Source organism: Oncorhynchus tshawytscha, linkage group LG06, assembly GCF_018296145.1.
Source record: "Oncorhynchus tshawytscha isolate Ot180627B linkage group LG06, Otsh_v2.0, whole genome shotgun sequence".
In the NCBI taxonomy this organism is placed as follows: Eukaryota; Metazoa; Chordata; class Actinopteri; order Salmoniformes; family Salmonidae; genus Oncorhynchus; species Oncorhynchus tshawytscha.
The window spans coordinates 72,129,590-72,151,232 of record NC_056434.1 but is presented as its reverse complement, the minus strand read 5'-3'; the positions used below and the strand labels follow the sequence as shown (position 1 = coordinate 72,151,232).

General features: G+C 41.0%; 2 protein-coding genes and 1 pseudogene across 2 annotated transcripts; 1 reads left to right on the top strand and 2 right to left on the bottom strand.

Moving 5' to 3' along the window:
- Nucleotides 1–1,898: 1,898 nt before the first annotated feature.
- LOC121846693 (inositol 1,4,5-trisphosphate receptor-interacting protein-like) lies at nt 1,899–6,015 on the bottom strand. The gene is made up of 2 exons (XM_042323593.1): nt 5,861–6,015; nt 1,899–4,429 (listed from the first exon to the last, which is right to left on the bottom strand). Exon 2 carries the CDS (start codon nt 4,336–4,338, stop codon nt 2,716–2,718), a length of 1,623 nt encoding a protein of 540 aa, XP_042179527.1. The 5' UTR covers nt 4,339–4,429; nt 5,861–6,015; the 3' UTR covers nt 1,899–2,715.
- Nucleotides 6,016–12,821: 6,806 nt separating this feature from the next.
- On the bottom strand, nt 12,822–13,530 carry LOC121846629 (interferon-induced protein with tetratricopeptide repeats 2-like). The gene is made up of 2 exons (XM_042322769.1): nt 13,425–13,530; nt 12,822–13,221 (listed from the first exon to the last, which is right to left on the bottom strand). The coding sequence occupies exons 1-2, from the start codon at nt 13,448–13,450 to the stop codon at nt 12,822–12,824; spliced, it is 426 nt and encodes a 141-aa protein (XP_042178703.1). The 5' UTR covers nt 13,451–13,530.
- Nucleotides 13,531–16,318: 2,788 nt separating this feature from the next.
- LOC121846722 lies at nt 16,319–17,658 on the top strand (annotated as a pseudogene).
- The last annotated feature ends 3,985 nt before the right edge of the window (nt 17,659–21,643 follow it).

The following is a 21,643-nucleotide window of genomic DNA, read 5'->3' as shown; positions in this document are numbered from 1 at the left end:
CGCTTTGTTGTTTTTTTTGTTCTAGTGTTCTGTTTCTTTATTAAATTTACCATGTACACGTACCACTCTGCACATTGGTCCTCTTCACCTTCTTCCACCTACGACAACCATTACAAATTGTAGAAATATTTGTTTTACGATGTGATGTTGCGCTCCAAAGGGACAACTTGAAACAACATGATGCAGGTAATTAAATTATCAAAATAGTCAAAAGCGCAAATACTGTTGCATGTACTTCTAGATTATTTATGGATGAAAATATCAAAACATTTTAACAACTCCAAAGCAATTGCATGTGGTGCAGAAACCACTGACTCAATGCATTTTTCTATTATCAAGACACCTGCTATTAAAACATAACTGGTTAGGACAGCTCATGAGGTTCCCTAAAAATCTATTTTTAACCATAAGAGTAGGATTAAAATGTCTCTATTCTCAGAACTTGCAACCAATTTTCCCCTCTGGGGTGCTTTGTGGATATGGGCCCTGGGCCCCCCTGATCATATGATTGTGTGATCATACTCCTACTCTGAAACGCTTTGTGAATACTGGCCCTAGTGTATGAATATCAGTTGACATAATCATTCACATTCTTATTGCGTCTCTCACAGGTATTATGAGAAGGTCCTATTGCTTGTGTGATTTATATAGTTTGGCTCAACCAAAGGGCACTGTGAGTGACAAGATCTCATTTTCAAAACTCAAATAAATGTAATCTCTTATTCCAAGCTGTCTGAATGGTACCACTGAGCTCAAGAAGTGGACAGAGTGCATGTTTGAGGATCCAACAGTGAAAGCCACCATGTTCCCCAGTGAGGCCGACAAGGGAGCTATGTTGGAGGGAAACCCAATTTTGACCATGGCCTGTGGTACAGTGGCAGTTCACCCTTGACCGTCCAGTTTTCCCATTTAAATGTATTTTATATTCCTGCTATGGTAATTAGGGCATCAGTTGTACATGTCAAAGGAAACTTTTCAGAAAGTTCATTTCTGTGCTCCTTTCCTTTGTTTTCATTGCATATGGAGCATGGTTTGATTACTAGATGTTCAATGAACTCATAACAATGATCATTTAGTTTAGTGTCACAAGAGGTAGATCAGAAATACCGATGGAACTATGTGAATCATGTCTGTTGTAGATAAATTCTATCATGCTTTGTCGACACCTGGCAGATATTTCTTTTTACATTTACAAAGCATATAAATATTATGTAATAAAGACTGCACAACAAGAGTTCCGGTGTTTTTTTATTGTTGTCCTGAAATCTGGAAGTGAAATAGAGTGATAGTCATCTGCATTACCTTATTTTCACCACTAGTCCGGACATAAACCTACACCGTACTTGGACAGGTCTGTGAATAGAATGTGGAGCACTGCCACTGGTTATGCCACGATCTTGCCTGTCACATTGTCAAATCCTATCTTTTATGTCCATGTGTAGAAAAATCAATGGCATTACTCACAACACACGATAGTCCTTCAACATTTATGAATAAAATTACTGCGAAAGAACATACGCTGTTAAAAGTACATTCTATGGTAAAACAGGCAAGTTACAATGGGTATGAGAGATGCAGGTAATGCTACAAAATATACATTTTCTTTTAATAAATAAAGTGTATTTCGGCTTACAAAATATGTATATGTGTATATACATATATACACACACACACACGTGTGTATATATATATATATACACACACACACACACACACCTATGTGTGTGTGTGTATATATATATATATATATACACACACGTGTGTATATATATATATATATATATATATTACACATACACACACACACCTATATGTGTGTATATATACACACACACACACACACACACACACACACACACACACACACACACACACACACACACACACACACACACACACACACACACAAAATAACATTTTTACGAGTGCATTCCACTATCTCAAACGATACGTTGTCTATTTGCCATTTAATTATACTTGAACCTAAGACTGAACTTAAACAGAGGGGAATTTTTCCTTCAATTAGTTAGCACAACCTTACAACTTCTGCTGTGTACATGTTGAGTGTCATTTCTAAGATTGTCATGCTGACAGGAATTTCTAAAATTATCTTATGTTCCTCATGTACCCATTGTAAAGGAATTTCAACGGAATACCTTTGCTGACATTCTTATCTTTTGGTGAATGACAGCCAAGACATGTAACAGGGAGTCTTCAATTGGTATTTTCAAACTGTTGCACGGCTTACAAAATTAATATCCCTTCATGTCAAACAGCAATTGCTGACAAGTACTGCATCATAAAAACACACATACTACAAAGTATGATGTGGTCTTCTCTAGAATACAAAAATAATACTTATTCTTCATATCAAAATATACTGCTCTAATCTTGTGAGGGGAAAACAGTTTTTGTAAACCTTCATTCAGTAAAATATAATTGCACTTGTGAAACAGCTATATTGAAATAGCAGTTACAGTACTGTTACTAAGAACACACTTTGGTAACTTCCTTGAGTGTTTTTAGAACCTGCTATCAAATAAAACCACCAACCATAAAGTCCATTTAAAAATAACAAAGGAACATTGTTCACCTCTCTTTTCAGTGCCTAGAGAAATGTCTTAAGGCTGTAACATACATTTGTTAATTATTGTTATTATTATTGTTGTTATTAAGGATACCACCACTCATTGCAGTGCATTAAAACAGAGTCCATTACTCAGACTGTGCCATTGAGTTGAATCTGTGATGAGTGTCACCATTTTGTAACAGAGGCGTGTACTCCTGAATCAGAACAGGAGCGTTCCTGAGCATCTCCTGGAAATGCCGAAGCGTGTCAGCGTAAAGCTCTCTCTGTAACACCAGTGGCCGGAAAAGATTGATGGGCTCCGCTCTGTGGAATGTTTCCGGAACCCGGACTTCTGGTGGAACTTGGCTGTTCCCAACCAGAGCGTGACAGAGTCTCTTCTCCTGAAGACTCCTGTGAAGGAAGCCTAGCATGTCCCATAGCCTGTGCTCCAGACTCTCAGAGCCCCAGCTGGACGAGCCCTTACTCAACAACAGGTGCAGCAGGGTCGTCTTCAGGTGGTAGTTGGTCAGAGCACACCTGCCAGTTAGACCCATCTGTTTGTTGTGTAGGAAAGTGATGATCTGAAGGCAGTGGAGGTGGCAGGAATTTTCAGGCAGGCTTTTAGCCAGATGTTTGAGCAGGTTCCTCTCATAGACAGCGAAGGAGAGGGGCCAATAAGTGTCTGAGGAGGTGCTGCTGTCAGAGGGGAAGTGTGACACAAAGTAGGCATTTGTGCCATCTAGTTCCACAACGGGGATGATGTTCATCACAACAACCTTTCCTGAGCGGAATCGGACCTTCAGTGCTCCAGTAGCATCCAGGTTGCGGAAAGTGAGCTCAAACTCGTACTTGTGAGAAATCCGACCCCAGGCTTTGGTCACGGAGACCTGGAACCACTTCATGACCTGGTCCTTAGCCAGATAAGGTGTGTTCTTGGAGCACAGAAGGTCATCCGGGGTGTAGTCTGCTCTAGGCTTTTCATTTTTGCTGTGTAGCAAGCACAGCATGTCCTCACCCAGGTTGGCAGAGCCACAGAGACAGCCGTCCTCATTCTCCCCGACCTTTGTCACCTTGATCCTGCCACAGCCCTGCATGTCCAGGGGCACGTCACTGGAGGGGCTGCACCACAGATGGAACTGGAAGGAGTATGGCTCCGGTGGGGCGAAAGGGACAATGAGATCACACATCAGGGGCTTGCTCACCCTCCACGACTCAAACATGCTCCCAACGCCCACAAAGTCCGCCACCTCCATGTCAGTTTCCCTGTCACACACACTCCTCAGGGACTCCAGCAGGTCATCAGCGAAGCCCTCCACAAATTCCCGCACCCTCCAGTTCTCATGGGCCGAGGTGTGGATGCATCTCTCACAGAAGCTGTTTAGGACTCCCTTATCAAGCTGGAGTGTCTTGGAACTGATGGATCCACCCTCAACAAACCCATCCTCATCGTCAGCGTATCGGGCTTCCATGTCTGCCAAATCCTGCCGACACACCTCAATAGTGAAGAAGATGACCAGTGAGAGGGCGCTCCAGAAGTACCAGCCGTAGCCGTCCTCTGAGCCAGGGTCCTGCTGCTCCGTGCCTGCATACAAGAGCTCCTGCTCCAGCCGCGCCTGCTCCAGCTCCAGCCTCTTCTCATGCTCCCTCATGCGGGCCAGCAGGGCCTCATCCTGCTCTGGGAGGGTGGTGTTCTCCTGCGGGAACAGCAGCGGATGGTTCAAGATGGCCGCTGCCACCACCACAAACACCCGTGCTATGGCCCCCTGCATCCTGGCTCCCTGGACCTCAGGGGGGAGACAAAACCAGTGTCACCCCTCACGCCAGCATCTCATCAACTCTGATCAAGCTGCAGCCCAAAACCTGAAAAATAAATAGGATTTGACAAAATTATGAAATGTCCTTGCAACTTTTTGGAGGATTTCGTAATCAGCTTGAGAGCTAGTTTACTTCTTCAAACACGTTGTGTACTATGCATTGCGAGGTGATTCAGTAGAATCATAACACAAAATCACATGTTAACTCTGAAGAGCCTCAGCCTTCTTGAGGAAGCAGCCTGCACCTCTAAATATAGAGAGAGAGGAGTGACGCACTGTAGCCAGATATTGAACTGTGTGTCATGGAAGGAAGTAAGCACTGCGAGAACCAAACATAACGGATCGCATTGCATCTGTAAAGAATTTGCTTCCAGTAAACAATTAGAGGAAAAGCCTTACAATAACTAATTTGGCAAATGTATAATTCATTTTTATTGATGTGTCAAAGAATCACTATTGCATAGCGGTATTAAGGGAGTAAATAGTAGCTCAGTTCATGTAACATTTTGGTTGTGTTTAGATAGGAAGGAACCATAATTTAGCCTAAATAGGAAAGGAAATACCATAATGGGGTGAGCATATAACAAAAAAGCAGATGTCTAAATATTTGGAGAAATAAAGAAATTGTAGGCATTATGAATGGGTCATGAAATTAACAAGCTTTTTGGGAGACTGAACATAAACATTCCAAACTAGTGACGCACCAATATGACAACCGGTTAAACAGTGTACATTAAGTGTGTTTTTTGCATTTGTGAAATTATTTTGATGTGAAAGTAGATTGATTTATGTTTCCAGAGACATACAGCAATTGAGAATCAATTTCACGTTCAGATGGAGTATTTGTATGGTTCTTTGACAAAGGACTAACGCTAGCTCCTTTAGTCCAATATTGTGCTACTTACAACCCATAACTTAAAGGGGACAAAATAAAATACACTGACTCAATGGAAAACCATAAAACAAAAAAACTTTTGCAAAATTGCAGTACTCTCTGCCTGAAATAGTAACTGCCTACAACCACACACCATTAGCAAAGTGATTACTGGCAATGATGTTTTGTTATTGTTTCTATGGTACTTCAAAATAGCCCATAGGCTAATGAAGGATGGAAAAATAGAATGGCACTTCAAATTGGACCACTGACGACTAGCACTGCCGGACCTGAGGATGAGTCACACAGTGCCAACATGAAAGAATGAGATGCTTTCATAAATACGGATAGAATACATCCGAGCTATCAAAACAAGCTATATATATATGTGTGTGTATATATATATATATATATAAGCAATTCACCCATTTTCTTATGACAATCCATAGATAATTGTGGATTACCGAGATAACTAAATAAAACGTTTTTTCCCGTAATAACGTTTAGGCCAATGAACAAACCGTAACACTCGAACGAGCCGAAATAAAACATTATCAACTAAACGATAAATTGCGTTTTGATTTACTATTTAAAATCACGAACCTTTAAGTGATGTTAGATCTCACATAATTCATTCTTCTGCGATTGCAATTCTTCAAGACAAACAGGAGATTATTTAGAACCGGGAAACGCAAACTCTGAAATGTGCGAATGAGGAAGAAGTGGTTCAGCCACAGACAGAACATTAAGGCAGATATTTTACTGGATGTATACATGTGAAGCATCCGGTTGGCGTTTCCACTCCCTAACAAATATGGTAGTGAGAGGAAGACTACTGGCGTGCAGTAGAAGAAGAGGAAACTAGATGGATTTTGGCCAACATTCTGTAAATTTTCTCATCGATTGAACAATTGATCTCAACACAGTTTTATGTTCCCCAAACTACAATTGGTTATGAACAGAGTGGGAAAAGTCTTCTTGACTTTACCCTTTGCAAAAGTTTTTTTTTAAATTGCGCTGTTTAGGAGTGCAAAGACAAATTGAGTTATTGCACACGCTCACGTCACAAAGTAGGCGTTCCCTAACGGAAATATGCAGACGTGTACTAGAACGTGCCAATAGGATTTCTTGTTTAATTTATAAAAATCTTTGGTTCAGCCTTCTCATTTCCTTCTTCATTTGGGTTAAACGGCGTTTGGCATCCAATGTTGATAGTACATTAGCTGGACGGGATATTGAAGGAGAAAATACAAAAATCCATTGCAGAAAAGTGGGGAAAATTACATCATACAAAATACAAAAAATAGACACTTCAACAAACAAAACGCATCTCACTTTTTCAATCACAGTCCATTCCAAACTGCATCCCTACACAGGCTCAGGGGCCTGTGAGAGTGGAACATTCAAAGACAAGATTTCTTGCAAGGCCTCGGCTGTGAAATAACAAAAATCTAAAATACATTAATCAGCATTCATAATGATTTTCTCAGACTTCTTCTCTGATTGTGCTGTACAGTTTATGACCATTACAATAAATAATACAAAGTCCACCTTTTTAACATGTAACATTTCATGATCCCTTGTTTAATGAGAAACTAGTGTGGCTCTACTACCATTGTTTCTTCCCCGCCATTTGCTCCTTCCACTCTTCTCACAGCTTCCAGATAGGAGACACTCTGGACACCCCTTACTCTTTCCACCTCTGTCTCCTTCACCCTAAAAGGGCACTCCAGGATTTTGGACGCATGATCGCCACCACAATTGCAGCATTTAATTTAATCTGGCATATGATACTCTTCCCGTCTGCACACATTTGACATATGACCAAATCTTCTGCATTAATGACACTGAAATAGTTTGTGCACAAAAAGTCATGAATCCTGACTTTATATGGGAAGGGAAACACTCTTCATTAAAGAACACTAGTATGGATGAAGTAAATGTATTTTCTCCATCCACCATAATACGGGTCAGTCAACGTGCAACAACCACTCCATCTACAGTATGTCTTCAGTTATATCATCTGCCCTTACTCCTTACGCCACCCCAGAAATAACCCTCTTGATAGGCGCCCTGCTTCGAAAATCCATACAGGAAGCATTCCATCGATTATCTTTTTGAGTATTAAAACATGCTTCTTCTGAAAGAAGATGAAACATCTAAATAAGACCACTTCTTGTGATTCTCACTGACTTAACACTTTCCTTCAACACATTCCAGATTTTCCTAGAGACGTTAAACAGATTCCCCAGGTAGCATTGGTCACTCCGACTAAAAATGAGTCTAGGGGTTTCCTAGTTTCCACCACAACTGTACTTTTCTTGTTTCCCTTTTTTTCCACTGTAGCCCACTCATTCTCACTCTTTGTGCTATTATCTTCACCTAACTCACTAACAGTTTCAAACAAAACCTAATTTTCCGCCTTCTCGTCAAATTCTTATATGTAAGAATGCTGTTCATTGACTATAGCTCAACCTTCAACACCATTGTACCATCATCAAGCTCTGGGCCCTGGGTCTGAACCCCGCCCTGTGCAAATGGGTTTTGTACTTTCTGACTGGCCGCCCCCAGGTGGTGAAGGTAGGAAACAACACCTCCACTTCACTGTTCCTCAACACAGGGGCCCCACAAGGGTAGGACTCATCCCCCTCCTGTACTCCCTGTTCACCCATGACTGTGTGGCCAAACACACCGCCAACTCATTCATCAAGTTTGCCGAAGACACAACATAGTAGGCCTGATTACCAACAATGACGAGACAGGGTGGCACACAATTGGCCCAGCGTCGTTCGGGTTTGGCCGGTATAGGCCGTCATTGTAAATAAGAATATTATCTTATCTGACTGGTTAAATTAAAAATAAATTTAAAAAGACAGCCGACAGGGAGGAGGTGAGGGCCCAGGCAGAGTGGTGCCTGAAAAATAACCTCTCCCTCAACGTCAACAAAACTAAAGGAGCTGATTGTGGATTTCAGAAAAAAGCTGAGGAAGCACACCCCTATCCACATTGAAGGGACCGCAGTGGAGGTGGAAATCTTCAAGTTCCTCAGCGTACACATCACTGATGATATGCAATGGTCAGAGACAGTGAGGTGAAGAAGGCGCAACAGCGACTCTTCAACCGCAGGAGGCTGAAGAAATTTGGCTTGGTCCCTAAGACCCTCACAAACTTTTACAGATGCACAATTGAGAGCATCCTGTTGGGCTGTATCACCGCCTGGTACGGCAACTGCACTGCCCGCAACTGCAGGGCTCTCCAGGTGTGGTGCGGTCTGCCCAGAGCATCACCAGGGAAACACTGTCTGCCCTTCAGGACACCTACAGCATCCGATTTCACAGATAGGCCAAAAATATTGTTAAGGACATCAACCACGCAAGCCACGGCCTGTTCACCCCGCTATCATCCAGAAGGCGAGGTCAGCACAGGTGCATCAAAGCTGGGTCCGAGAGACTGAAAAACAGCTTCTATCTCAAGGTCATCAGACTGTTAAATAGGCATCACTAGCTGGCTACCACCTGGTTACTCAACCCTGCACCTTAATTAATAAGGTTTACATATTGCTTTACTCATTTCATATCAATATACTGTACTCTATTGTACTGTATTTTAGTCAATGCCACTCCGACATTGCTCGTCCTAATATTTATTTAATTCCATTACTTTACTTTTAGATTTGTGTGTATTGTTAGATATTACTACACTGTTGGAGCTAAGAACACAAGCATTTCACTACACCCGCAATAACATCTGCTAAATATGTGTATGTGACCAATAACATTTGATTTGATTTGAGCTGGCACCCAATTGACTCCCATTCACCCTTTTGAAGGAGAGACGCTCTGTGTCCCAAAATAGCTCAGAATGCACACCCTTTGTGTACGTTACCCATGCATCGTCAATGGCGTTATCAAGAGAATTATGGAGTTTCCCATCTCCTCTAAAGTATCTCTGGTCAAACTGGGCCTGTTAATTGGCTCATCGATGAAACATTTGATCTCAATGCATTTTTAAGTTCCCCAAACTAAGATATGTTACGAACACAGTGCACTAAGTTTTATAGAGTTGACACACTGCTAAAGTTAAAAATAAAAAAAATGTGTTGTTTAGAAGGAGTGCAATTTTGAATAAAAAAACTTAATCAGAGTTGTCTTGAGATGCATGGTCTGAGGTTAGTAGCATAGCATCTCTCTCTGTTGAATATGGGCAGTTGACGTCAACAACCCTCATCGAATATTCAAAAGAGGTTTACAATAATGAGATATATCCACCAATCCAAAGAAAGGATAAGCGGGAGCTAGACAGCTCTCTGTGCCGCTTTGTGAACAACAACTCCCATTGTTATGGCTGAGAAACATGTATTTTGTCAGTATGACCATAATCTTTGGTTCATGCATTCCTATGTGGATTATTTATCGGGAAAGAAAAGGGTTTTGGGCTAAATGCCGAAAATAAGGTCTGAGGTTAACATACATTTAGGAGAGTTTATACATGTACATCTGATTCTGTGAAATAATATAAGTCAGTTAACATGACCTTTATTAATGATGAAGCCTTTATGTGCTTTTAAAAACAATAAAAAAATGTGACATTAGCCTGATAAAGATTACAAAAAAACGTTTAAGATCTCCTAAACCTGTTTGCCGCTGACCTTATTTTTGGCGTTGATCCAAAAACAAAACTACAAAACACCATTCAGAGTTAGTGTGCCTCAAAAATATGTAATTATTATTTCTCTCTGGAGTTTCTGGTCAATATAATCGATTATCTGTGCCTCTGCCGAGTCCCCTAACCAGATCTGGTTCTGGTTTTCAGAAGCTTTCTTTCAGAAGAAATGGAAAGAGAGCCTGTGAAGCAAATCCGCTTTTGGACGTTAACAACGAGACACCAACGATAGTGGCATGTCTTAAGAATAGTTTTTTTGCATCAGAATGACAAGTTGGATATTTTAGTATTGAATTTGTGGCCCAGCCATTGGCTGAAGAAATGTTGCATTGATTTTGGATGTAATTCATTCGAGGGCTTCTAAACACATTAAAACAAACAAAAATTGTGTTGTAAAAAAAAGAGACAAAAACAATAGATAAAAATAAAATAAAAAGCTGTGTGTGTGTGTGTGTGTGTGTGTGTGTGTGTGTGTGTGTGTGTGTGTGTGTTTGTGTAAGAACTCAATTCACACTCTTAAACAGCGCGATTAAAAAAAAAAAGCTTTGGCAGAGGGTGAAGTCTACAAATCTTTGTCTGTTCTGTTCATAACATATTTTAGTTTTGGGAACAGAAAACTGTATTGAGATCAAATGTTTCATTGATGTCAAGATTTGCAGAATGTCGACCAAAATCCAGGCCAGGAGTTTTCCTTGACCGGACTTCAGCATGTCAGTCAATCAATGACAAATAGAGACACATGGATGAATTTATGGATGCTAAACTGGTTGTGATGCATGAGATGATGGAGAGTTATGGATTGTCTTCATTAAAACACCAGGTGGCACCTTATACACATAAAATATTTTGTTTTGTCAAACCCTTTCGAGATAAGTAGTTGTCTGTATAAAACTGAAGGGGCAATGTTAAGTCAGTTAAGAACAAATCCTTATTTACAATGACGGACTATGAACAGTGGGTTAACTGCCGTGTTCGGGGGCAGAACAACAGCTTTTTACCTTGTCAGCTCGGGGAGTCAATCTAGTAATCTTTCGGTTACTGGCCCAACACTCGAACCACTAGGCTACCTGCCGCCCAAATGATACTGTGATTTCTGGTGCTACTTCGGAGAAGGTGATGTATTTTGATGCCAACTGACCATTGTCACACTACATTCCCCATTGCTTTCCACTGAAACATTTTGTGCTGTATTGTGGTGTTCTGTCTCTGACTGTGTACCATGACCTTGTACCGTATGCATGACCTTCAGAGCCTTAGTCAAACACAGACCATAGCTGGTCATAGTCAACGTATTTTGTTGTACAATTTCAACTAGATTTCCACAGCTATGCATTAAGAAATTGTAGTAACCTACTGGGATAGTGGTGTATTCTAAAATAACTTGGAATTGTTTGCTGTTACTGTATTTCTTTAATTAATGATCTCTTAACATACTACCTTTATTTTCACAAGAACTTACAAGATATTTGACAGTACAATATTACACATTACATACCTTTTCCAGGAACACAATCTATTGTGTCCAGTGTGAAGAAAATAAAAGCAATATGATCCTATTGCTCTGGATAGTCTGTCTGTGAGGCTATACAGGGCCTATACTCTATAATGAAACATGTAAAATAACATATTCGTTTGTCTACAGTACATTAGTCCAAAGTACATTTTTACAGACTCAATTCAAAATGTGGATTCCAGACAGATGTTTGTCATGTTGGCCTACATATTTACAAGACTTTATTATCAGCATTGCATTTACTTTCAAGTGTTAGTATTGATGGTCATGCAATTGAGTGCAGACCTTTTAAATACTAAGGTATTCAGTTTCTTCTAAATCAAAATGTGTCCTAGATTGCCCTAGATTTTTCCTAGTGGTGTTTGGTATAGTAAATATATTTTCTACATTAATCAGTATTAAAAAGGTGATGCACATTTGACTGATTCAGCAGACAGTTCTACTTAATTCAAGCCTTTATTGGAAAAAAGGTTTAGAATTTGCCGACAGCACCTTCTCCATCAAGGCCATCCAGAAAGTTCACAATTTCCTTCGCTCTGTCACCTCCATTACGGACAATGGACAACAGAACATGAATACTGCTATCACGTTGGTCAGTGGGTAGCATAATTTCTGCTGCCTTCTTGTGGAAATTAATTGACCTGGAAGCATCGTGTTTTGCATAAAACAGATGTTGGGCATACCAGTTGTAAAATTTTTGTAAATCCTGTGGTTCCATTCCTTCCCTATCAAGAAGCAGGTCCTCAAAAATCTTATCTGCTCTATCAACTCTTCCAGATTCTTTGTACATGGCAGACAGTCCCAGTTTTATTGCAAGGGATTTTGGGTAGAGTGTGACCACCTCTTCATAAAGGTTGACTGCATTTTCAATCAGAATATGCCTCATTGAGTTCCTTTTCTCTTCTTGAGAGAAAATCTTCCACTTGTAACACTGTGCAAGATGCTTCTTCAGCTGGCGTGAATCAGGGTGTCTCTCCAGGGTCCTTCTTACCAGGTCAATGCTTGAATCATGAGAGACGTATTCTCTGAAAAATGATAGCAAGATTCCAAATCCACCAAAGCTGTCCAAAGGCTTCTCTATCACTTCCTCTGCAAGTTTACGTGCTTCCTCAACCTGGCCGCTATCTGCAAGCCTCTGCAGGTACATCACTGTGATGTACAAATCTTCTGGATCCAATTCTCTAGCAATCCGTAGGTGCTCCAACATCTCAGATCGCAGCTTCGGGGTAATGTCTTTATTTTCAACAGATTTATTAAACGCCATGGCGTAGCCGCATCGCAGCACCTTGTTCTCAGGGTCCCCCTTTAAAGCCATCCAGAAGCAATGTAGTGCTTCTGCCTTCTTGCTTACATCAAACTTATTCAAAGTCCAGGCCCTTTCTCCCCACACTACACCTGGGCAGGTTGAGGGTTGTCCCTCAGTAGTCTCCCCACCTTCTCCACATAGGTCTGGCTCTCTGTCAGCTCCCCTTGGTGATAGTGCACCCAGGCCAAGTTCCCATAGTGGACCACCAGACTTAGCTCCACGTCGTCTGGGCTGTTTAGGCGAATGGCCTCTTCAGCCTTCTTCAGGTATTGAAGAGCGTCCTCTCTGGAGCCCAAAGTGTGGTGTAGGTAAGCCAGGAAGTTGTACAGTTGACCCGTCCAGGAACATTGAACCCCCTCGCTGCTGATGATATCTATCAGGGTTTCTCTGAGACTTTCTAGTTTAGATCTGCTGCAGTCCAGCTTCCAGGTGAAGTGGCATTCTAAATCCTGCAGCTTAATTTTCAAGGAGTTCTGAGCCATTCTGGTTTAAAAAAGACAACAGTTCAATCAAAATAGTTTAGAACTAACAATACTTAAGGGAGATATTTCAGACATGGATGGTGAACCAATTACTTGTTTAGAGAGAGAGAGAGAGAGAGAGAGAGAGAGAGAGAGAGAGAGAGAGAGAGAGAGAGAGAGAGAGAGAGAGAGAGAGAGAGAGAGAGAGAGAGAGAGAGAGCTTACCTCTTAGTTGGACAAGAGATAGCCATCTTGTCGTCTCTGAGTTTCAAGAGCAAATGACTGTCTGATTAGATATGGACCACATTGTTACCTTCCAATGGGCGGGTTATGTGGTTATTGTCATAGTTTCGTTTCTAACAAATAGAGACTAAAGCAAATGGGTGTGTGCTCCACAAGACTCATGTTGAAACGTGAAAGGGCCTTTTGCCACAAAGTTGGAAGCACAGAATCGTCTAGAATGTCATTGTATGCTGTTTCCTTAAGATTTCCCTTCACTTGAATTAAGGGGCCTGGCCCGAGCAATGAAAAACAGCCCCAGATCATTATTCCTCCTCCACCTAATTCACAGCTGGCATTATGCATTCGGGCAGGTATCGTTCTCCTAGCAAACCCTAGATTTGTCCGTCGGACTGCCAGATGGTGAAACGTGAATCATCACTCCAGAGAACGTATTTCCACTGCTCTACAGTCTAATGGTAGCATGATTTACACCACTCCAGCCAACGTTTGTGTGGGTGTGTGTGGGTGCTCGGCCATGGAGGCCCATATCAGGAAGCTCCCTAGGAACAGTTATTGTGATGACATTGCTTCCAGAGGCAGTTTGGAACTCGGTAGTGAGTGTTGCAACTGACGACAGACCATTTTTATCTTACAATCAGCTGCTTATGCTGTTTACTGCCTCACTTTACAAGCAATATCAAAGTTTAATTTCTAGCCATAGTTTTGTTTCTAGCAAATAGAGACTGAAGTGAATGGTCATTGAAGACACCATTCCAATATCATTTACATTTAAAGATCAATCAACTTTAATCAACCAACCAACCAACCGACCCATCATCCCAATTACTTAATATATGATATTATGATATTTCTGAGAAATGAATACAAACATAATTCAGCCTTTTTTACTCTGTGCAAAAGTAAGAAACACGTCAGTGGATTTCTAACTGACCCATTTTAATTGGCAGTCACAGAGATGTTGAGTCAACACGTAGAGCCAAAGGAGGTTTTGTGTATCACATCTTACAGGTTAAAGTGTATTAAGATCAGAGAGCAGGCTCTTTCAGGTCCAAGGTCTAGTTGTGTTGTACACCAGATGTAAAGGTTTCATATTTTATGGCATCAAGTGTTTCTTATTTTATGACAGCACGTGTGGTTCAGCTCCTCTTGGTGATAGTGCACCCAGGACAGGTTCCCATAGTTGACAACAAGACTTAGCTTTTTAGATACATTTTATTATAATGTTTGAAACATCTTATGATACGAGTTCTTCTTCTTAAGAAATGAAAAGCAATGTTTCGTCATCTCACTTTTCAAAGAGAAAAAGATGGTGAGAGATGTGACGTTAATGTTAAATCGCCATGTGCCCCTTTAAGAGCGCACAAGAGTTATGGGCTAGGCCAGGGTTTCCCGAACTCGTTTGCTTTTTTCCCTAGAGCTGATTCAAATAACCAAAGCTTGATGATGAGTTGGTTTGCCTCTGGTTTGCCTCTCAAATAGTTCTTCATTCTGTAGTTCTTAAACTTTTACATAAAACCATACAAAAGAGCACATCTGTAATGTCAAGCACAGCCTTTTACCTGCCATTATGTCACAATGTGACTTGCAACTTAAAGTATTTTTTTATCTGACCAAATTAATAATTAACACAGTGTGTGGACCAGAATGATGCTCTCTCCTCACTACCTATTGTTCCTGCAGTGAGGAATCTCCAGATAATATTTTAAATAACTTATCTACAGATAATTGTTGTTGGCAGCTCAAAAAGCAGTGGTAACAGCAGGCTAGACAAATCTGGGAGACAAAGAAATGTCTCTTCCACGGATGCGATTCGACGTTCACCAACAAGAGCTGTTCAAAAAGAGACGTTCGTTCACGAATGACCCACTGTCACTACTACTGCACTGTACAACATCAAGAAGATCAATAGGTGTGCAGTGTAGTGGGTATTTCAATAATGTCATGTACAATAGAAGTTTAAGAATATGTGATATACTGTACAGTAGGCCTACTGGCTAAATGTTGTCCAATGTTTCTAAGATAAATTATACTGTGATTTCTGGAGCACTTCTGAGAAGGTGATGTATTGGGATGTCTACTGAAGTCTAGTCACCCTTCATTCCCCATTGCTTTCTACCAAAACTCTGTCTCTGACCGTGTACCCTAACCCTGACCTTGTACCAACAGTACATGTCAAAAGTTTGGACACACCTACTCATCCAAGGGTTTTTGTATTTTCTACATTGTAGAATAATAGTGAAGACATCAAATATAAAATCAAAACTTTGGGTTACTACATGATACCATATGTGTTATTTCATAATTGTAATGTCTTCACTATTATTCTACAATGTAGAAAATAGTAAAAATAAAGAAAAACCCTTTAATGAATAGGTGTGTCCAAACTTTTGACAGGTACTGCATAAAAATCAAACTCAGGCGTATTCCTATTGGTTTACCCAGCAACAAATACTAAATACTAGTATTTTTGCAAATAAAAACACAAAACAAAACAAACATACACACAGTTGGAAACTAGAGTCCATGACGTGATCAAATTATGTATTTACCTGGCTATGGTTCAAACGGGTGGAAAGGTGTTGTCATAGTAGACCATTTGAAAACAGTTACTATCAAATATGTTAAACTAATGAATAATGACTTACTTCGTTGTCTGAAGCATTTTGTCACCCTAAACATCATTTTATTTCCCTTTGAAAAATGACATTTTGATTTGAGGACAGTTGTTCATAGACACAGAGGGTTAAATAGTTTGGAGAGTGAAGCATGTCGTTCCCTCCTTGCGGAGTTCCCCAGCAGGAAAAGACTCATAAGGACCTGCAGAACGTCACACAGACTAACAATACACCCTTTTAAAAGGCAGGGCATCCTCTACTGCAGGCTGAAGACCATTCGATCAGTAAAGATGGAGCCCTCCCTGGAGTCCTCCTCTCCTTTCCTGCTACAGACTTTATGGGACAAGATAAGAGCACAAGAAGACTTTCTCCGCTCTCCCTTGTTCCCTGTCCTGTTCTCCATGACACTCTATCTGAGCTGCTGCCTGCCTTACCTGTGCCTGGACACCCTGTCCTCCAGAGTAGCCCTGGTGCACCGCTACAAGATTCAGTCACAGAGCAGGGTGACCTGGGCAATGGCATGGAGCTGCCTGGCTACCTCCCTGCACACCCACGCTGTGTTCATTTTCCCCCTCAGTGTTCTGCACTGGTACTGGAGACCAGTGGTCCTCCTGCCTAAGCCCCTGGTTCTCTTCGTGTGGCCTGGGATGTGTTAGCCTGTCTCCTTCTCTTTGACCTGCAGTACTTTGTGTGGCACGTGCTGCACCACAAGGTGCCCTGGCTCTACCGGACTATCCATAAGGTGCACCACCGCTACACAGCCACCTTCGCCCTGACCCTAACCTGCTGGGCTGCCACCCGCTCACCAAGATGTTCTTCTTCACCCTGAACATCTGGCTGTCTGTGGAGGACCACTCAGGTTATGACCTGCCCTGGGCCCCTCACAGACTGGTACCCTTTGGGCTCTATGGCGGATCTCCACACCACGACCTCCACCATCTCAAGTTCATGGTCAACTACGCACCCTACTTCACACACTGGGACAGGCTGTTCGGCTCGCTGCTGCATACAGACAAACCAGACACGTTTGATGTAGATGTGTTGGATGCTTCAAAAAGATGTGATACAGCATCAAGTGGTGTGACTGATGTAAGCCACGCACCAGTGTATGAGACTACACAAAGCTGTGTGAAAGACTATGAGGTACAGTTCAGAGGAAAATGAGGAGGCCCTTTTCTCTGACCCCACATGGACCACCCCAGAAAGGGACCTTTGAATGGGGCTCTACAAAGAGTTTGTGTCACCTATGTCAGTATTATGTTGTTAAATAGTGTTTGTGCAATACTGTGAAGAAAAAAATTCAGAATCATGTGACCAATGGACTATTACTGTAGCTGCTTCAATACAATGAATGTATGTATATGTGTGTATATGAGTGTATATATATATATATATGGGGAATTCTGCAACTTTGGGCACTTTGGCCGTGCAAACTTTCAGGAATCAAAACTTATTCAAACACCATTTTACCAGTATTGTACTTGTCTTTGATTTGTCTAGAAACTATATCTGATAATGGCTGCGATCGTACTATTCAGGATGTATATATATTTGTCCCTTTTCCCAGACAGCCATAGACAAATGTCATTTCCATCACGTCATTAAACATCCATTTTTGTTGAAAATCAAATATCATACAATTGATTTATAATGGATTTGTACATGAACATTTGTACATGAATTGGTATTGAATATTATTTTAAGTGATTTTTAAGGTTTTCCTAATATGAATAATTCAACACGATGCCTGAATGTATAAACTTGCCTTGGTGACAGTTGAAAACATTTATTTATCATGAAAAATAAGATATTTCCGCCCAACCTTTTTGTGAGATTATGATAACAACTGTATGATTTCCATATCTAAAACAAATAAATATGTAAATTATACATAATATACTAATTTCCCTCAAAAATATGGGTTGTGATGGAAATGACAAGGTGTGGTGGAAATGACTTCTATGTAAGAAAAAAAAAACATATGAAAACAAAGTGAACTGCCTGGATTTCACTGGTGTATTTACACAGGTACTGTAGTTCTCTGCAAAGTTAATATGCACAATGATCTCCTCTTTCTCCAGATTCTCTATTAATTCTCTCAGTTTGGAGTATTGGTGTCAAATGTTGTACACGTGTTTCCCCAACTTCTCTTTCAATCCGTTGGAGAAGTCCTCCAATAGAATCTGCAGTGTGCCACATACCTTTTATTTTACTGTCAAATGTACAGTGAACTTCTCCATGTTTCCCTCTTTGTTTTTCTTCTCTCTCTTCAGCTTTGTTTTTCCACCCAAACCACTATGTCTGCTCACCAGCATCAAAGTCAGATATTTTAAGCTCATTGGCTTGGCAAGCTAAACATTCAACACCATTGTACCATCATCAAGCTCTGGGCCCTGGGTCTGAACCCCGCCCTGTGCAAATGGGTCCTGTACTTTCTGACTGGCCTCCCCCATGTGGTGAAGGTAGGAAACAACACCTCCACTTCACTGTTCCTCAACACAGGCACCCCACAAGGGTAGGACTCATCCCCTTCCTGTACTCCCTGTTCACCCATGACTGTGTGGCCAAACACACCTCCAACTCATTCATCAAGTTTGCCGAAGACACAACCATAGTAGTTCTGATTACCAACAATGACGAGACAGGGTGGCACACAATTGGCCCAGCGTCGTTCGGGTTTGGCCGGTATAGGCCGTCATTGTAAATAAGAATATGTTCTTATCTGACTGGTTAAATTAAAAATAAATTAAAAAAGACAGCCTACAGGGAGGAGGTGAGGGCCCAGGCAGAGTGGTGCCTGAAAAATAACCTCTCCCTCAACGTCAACAAAACTAAAGGAGCTGATTGTGGATTTCAGAAAAAAGCTGAGGAAGCACACCCCTATCCACATTGAAGGGACCGCAGTGGAGGTGGAAATCTTCAAGTTCCTCAGCGTACACATCACTGATGATATGCAATGGTCAGAGACAGTGAGGTGAAGAAGGCGCAACAGCGACTCTTCAACCGCAGGAGGCTGAAGAAATTTGGCTTGGTCCCTAAGAACCTCACAAACTTTTACAGATGCACAATTGAGAGCATCCTGTTGGGCTGTATCACCACCTGGTACGGCAACTGCACTGCCCGCAACTGCAGGGCTCTCCAGGTGTGGTGCAGTCTGCCCAGCACATCACCAGGGGAACACTGTCTGCCCTTCAGGACACCTACAGCATCCGATTTCACAGAAAGGCCAAAAAGATCGTTAAGGACATCAACCACCCAAGCCACGGCCTGTTCACCCCGCTATCATCCAGGAGGCGAGGTCAGCACAGGTGCATCAAAGCTGGGTCCGAGAGACTGAAAAACAGCTTCTATCTCAAGGTCATCAGACTGTTAAATAGGCATCACTAGCTGGCTACCACCTGGTTACTCAACCCTGCACCTTAATTAATAAGGTTTACATATTGCTTTACTCATTTCATATCAATATACTGTACTCTATTGTACTGTATTTTAGTCAATGCCACTCCGACATTGCTCGTCCTAATATTTATTTAATTCCATTACTTTACTTTTAGATTTGTGTGTATTGTTAGATATTACTACACTGTTGGAGCTAAGAACACAAGCATTTCACTACACCCGCAATAACATCTGCTAAATATGTGTATGTGACCAATAACATTTGATTTGATTTGAGCTGGCACCCAATTGACTCCCATTCACCCTTTTGAAGGAGAGACGCTCTGTGTCCCAAAATGGCTCAGAATGCACACCCTTTGTGTACGTTACCCATGCATCGTCAATGGCGTTATCAAGAGAATTATGGAGTTTTCCATCTCCTCTAAAGTATCTCTGGTCAAACTGGGCTTGTTAATTGGCTCATCGATGAAACATTTGATCTCAATACATTTTTCAGTTCCCCAAACTAAGATATGTTACGAACACAGTGCACTAAGTTTTATAGAGTTGACACACTGCTAAAGTAAAAAAAAAAAATGCGTTGTTTAGAAGGAGTGCAATTTTGAATTGAGTTTGTGCACACCCGTACTTCACAGAGAAGGCGTTACCTAACGACAATATGCAAATATTTGCTACAAGGCGCCAGTATCTCGTGCTTGACTTTGCCCAGCTCATTTCTTTATTTGCTCACTGTGAACGGCACAGAAAACATATCTTGGGATAGTGGACAGTGGCTGACTAAATACGTTTTTGCCCCACTGTACATATCTTTGTTGTAGCCATTAAACCTGGAAATACATTTCCTCTGGTTCGTTCAGCTAGAGAGGAAGACCCAACTCGAAGAAAATTTTGTCTCCCTCCAGCATGACGTTTTTTTGTTGTTTCCCCAACCAAGCAAGGACTTTTTGTAAGGAAATCAATTGTATGGAGTTTCGAATTTGGTAGATAAAAAAATGCATGGCTTATTTGCTACGTGAGGTTTATTTGATTGAAAATAGGTTTCGTAATGCTAATTACTGCTAATTGCTGTTACGAGTGTGCGTGACAACCCAGCAACTTTGAAAAAAAACTTAATCAGAGTTGTCTTGAGATGCATGGTCTGAGGTTAGTAGCATAGCATCTTTCTCTGTTGAATATGGGCAGTTGACGTCAACAACCCTCATCGAATATTCAAAAGAGGTTTACAATAATGAGATATATCCACCAATCCAAAGAAAGGATAAGCGGGAGCTAGACAGCTCTCTGTGCCGCTTTGTGAACAACAACTCCCATTGTTATGGCTGAGAAACATGTATTTTGTCAGTATGACCATAATCTTTGGTTCACTCATTCCTATGTGGATTATTTATCGGGAAAGAAAAGGGTTTTGGGCTAAATGCCGAAAATAAGGTCTGAGGTTAACATACATTTAGGAGAGTTTATACATGTACATCTGATTCTGTGAAATAATAATAAGTCAGTTAACTTGACCTTTATTAATGATGAAGCCTTTATGTGCTTTTAAAAAAATCACAAAAAGTGACATTAGCCTGATAAAGATTACAAAAAAACGTTTAAGATCTCCTAAACCTGTGTTTGCCGCTGACCTTATTTTTGGCGTTTATCCAAAAACAAAACTACAAAAACACCATTCAGAGTTTGTGTGCCTCAAAAATATGTAATTACTATTTCTCTCTGGAGTTTCTGGTCAATATAATCGATTATCTGTGCCTCTGCCGAGTCCCCTAACCAGATCTGGTTCTGGTTTTCAGAAGCTTTCTTTCAGAAGAAATGGAAAGAGAGCCTGTGAAGCAAATCCGCTTTTGGACGTTAACAACGAGACACCAACGATAGTGGCATGTTTTAAGAATAGTTTTTTGCATCAGACATGACAAGTTGGATATTTTAGTATTGAATTTGTGGCCCAGCCATTGGCTGAAGAAATGTTGCATTGATTTTGGATGTAATTCATTCGAGGGCTTCTAAATACATTAAAACAAACAAAAACTGTGTTGTAAAAAAAAAAGAGACAAAAACGATAGACAAAAATGTTAAAAAGCTTGTCGTTTCCAATAGGAACAAATGAGTCATAGTGGGCAGAACAAGAAAGGAGGTGGGCAGAGCCTATTGGCGCATTCTAGTCTACTTCTGCATATTTCCGTTTGTCAA

Excerpts from the sequence above, each read along its gene's own strand:
- LOC121846693 (XM_042323593.1), bottom strand. The coding sequence starts at position 4,338 with ATGCAGGGGGCCATAGCACGGGTGTTTGTGGTGGTGGCAGCGGCCATC.
- LOC121846629 (XM_042322769.1), bottom strand. The coding sequence starts at position 13,450 with ATGGCTATCTCTTGTCCAACTAAGAG. Across the intron at positions 13,222-13,424 it reads ATCTCTTGTCCAACTAAGAG|AATGGCTCAGAACTCCTTGA; the intron begins GTAAGCTCTCTC and ends TTTTTAAACCAG.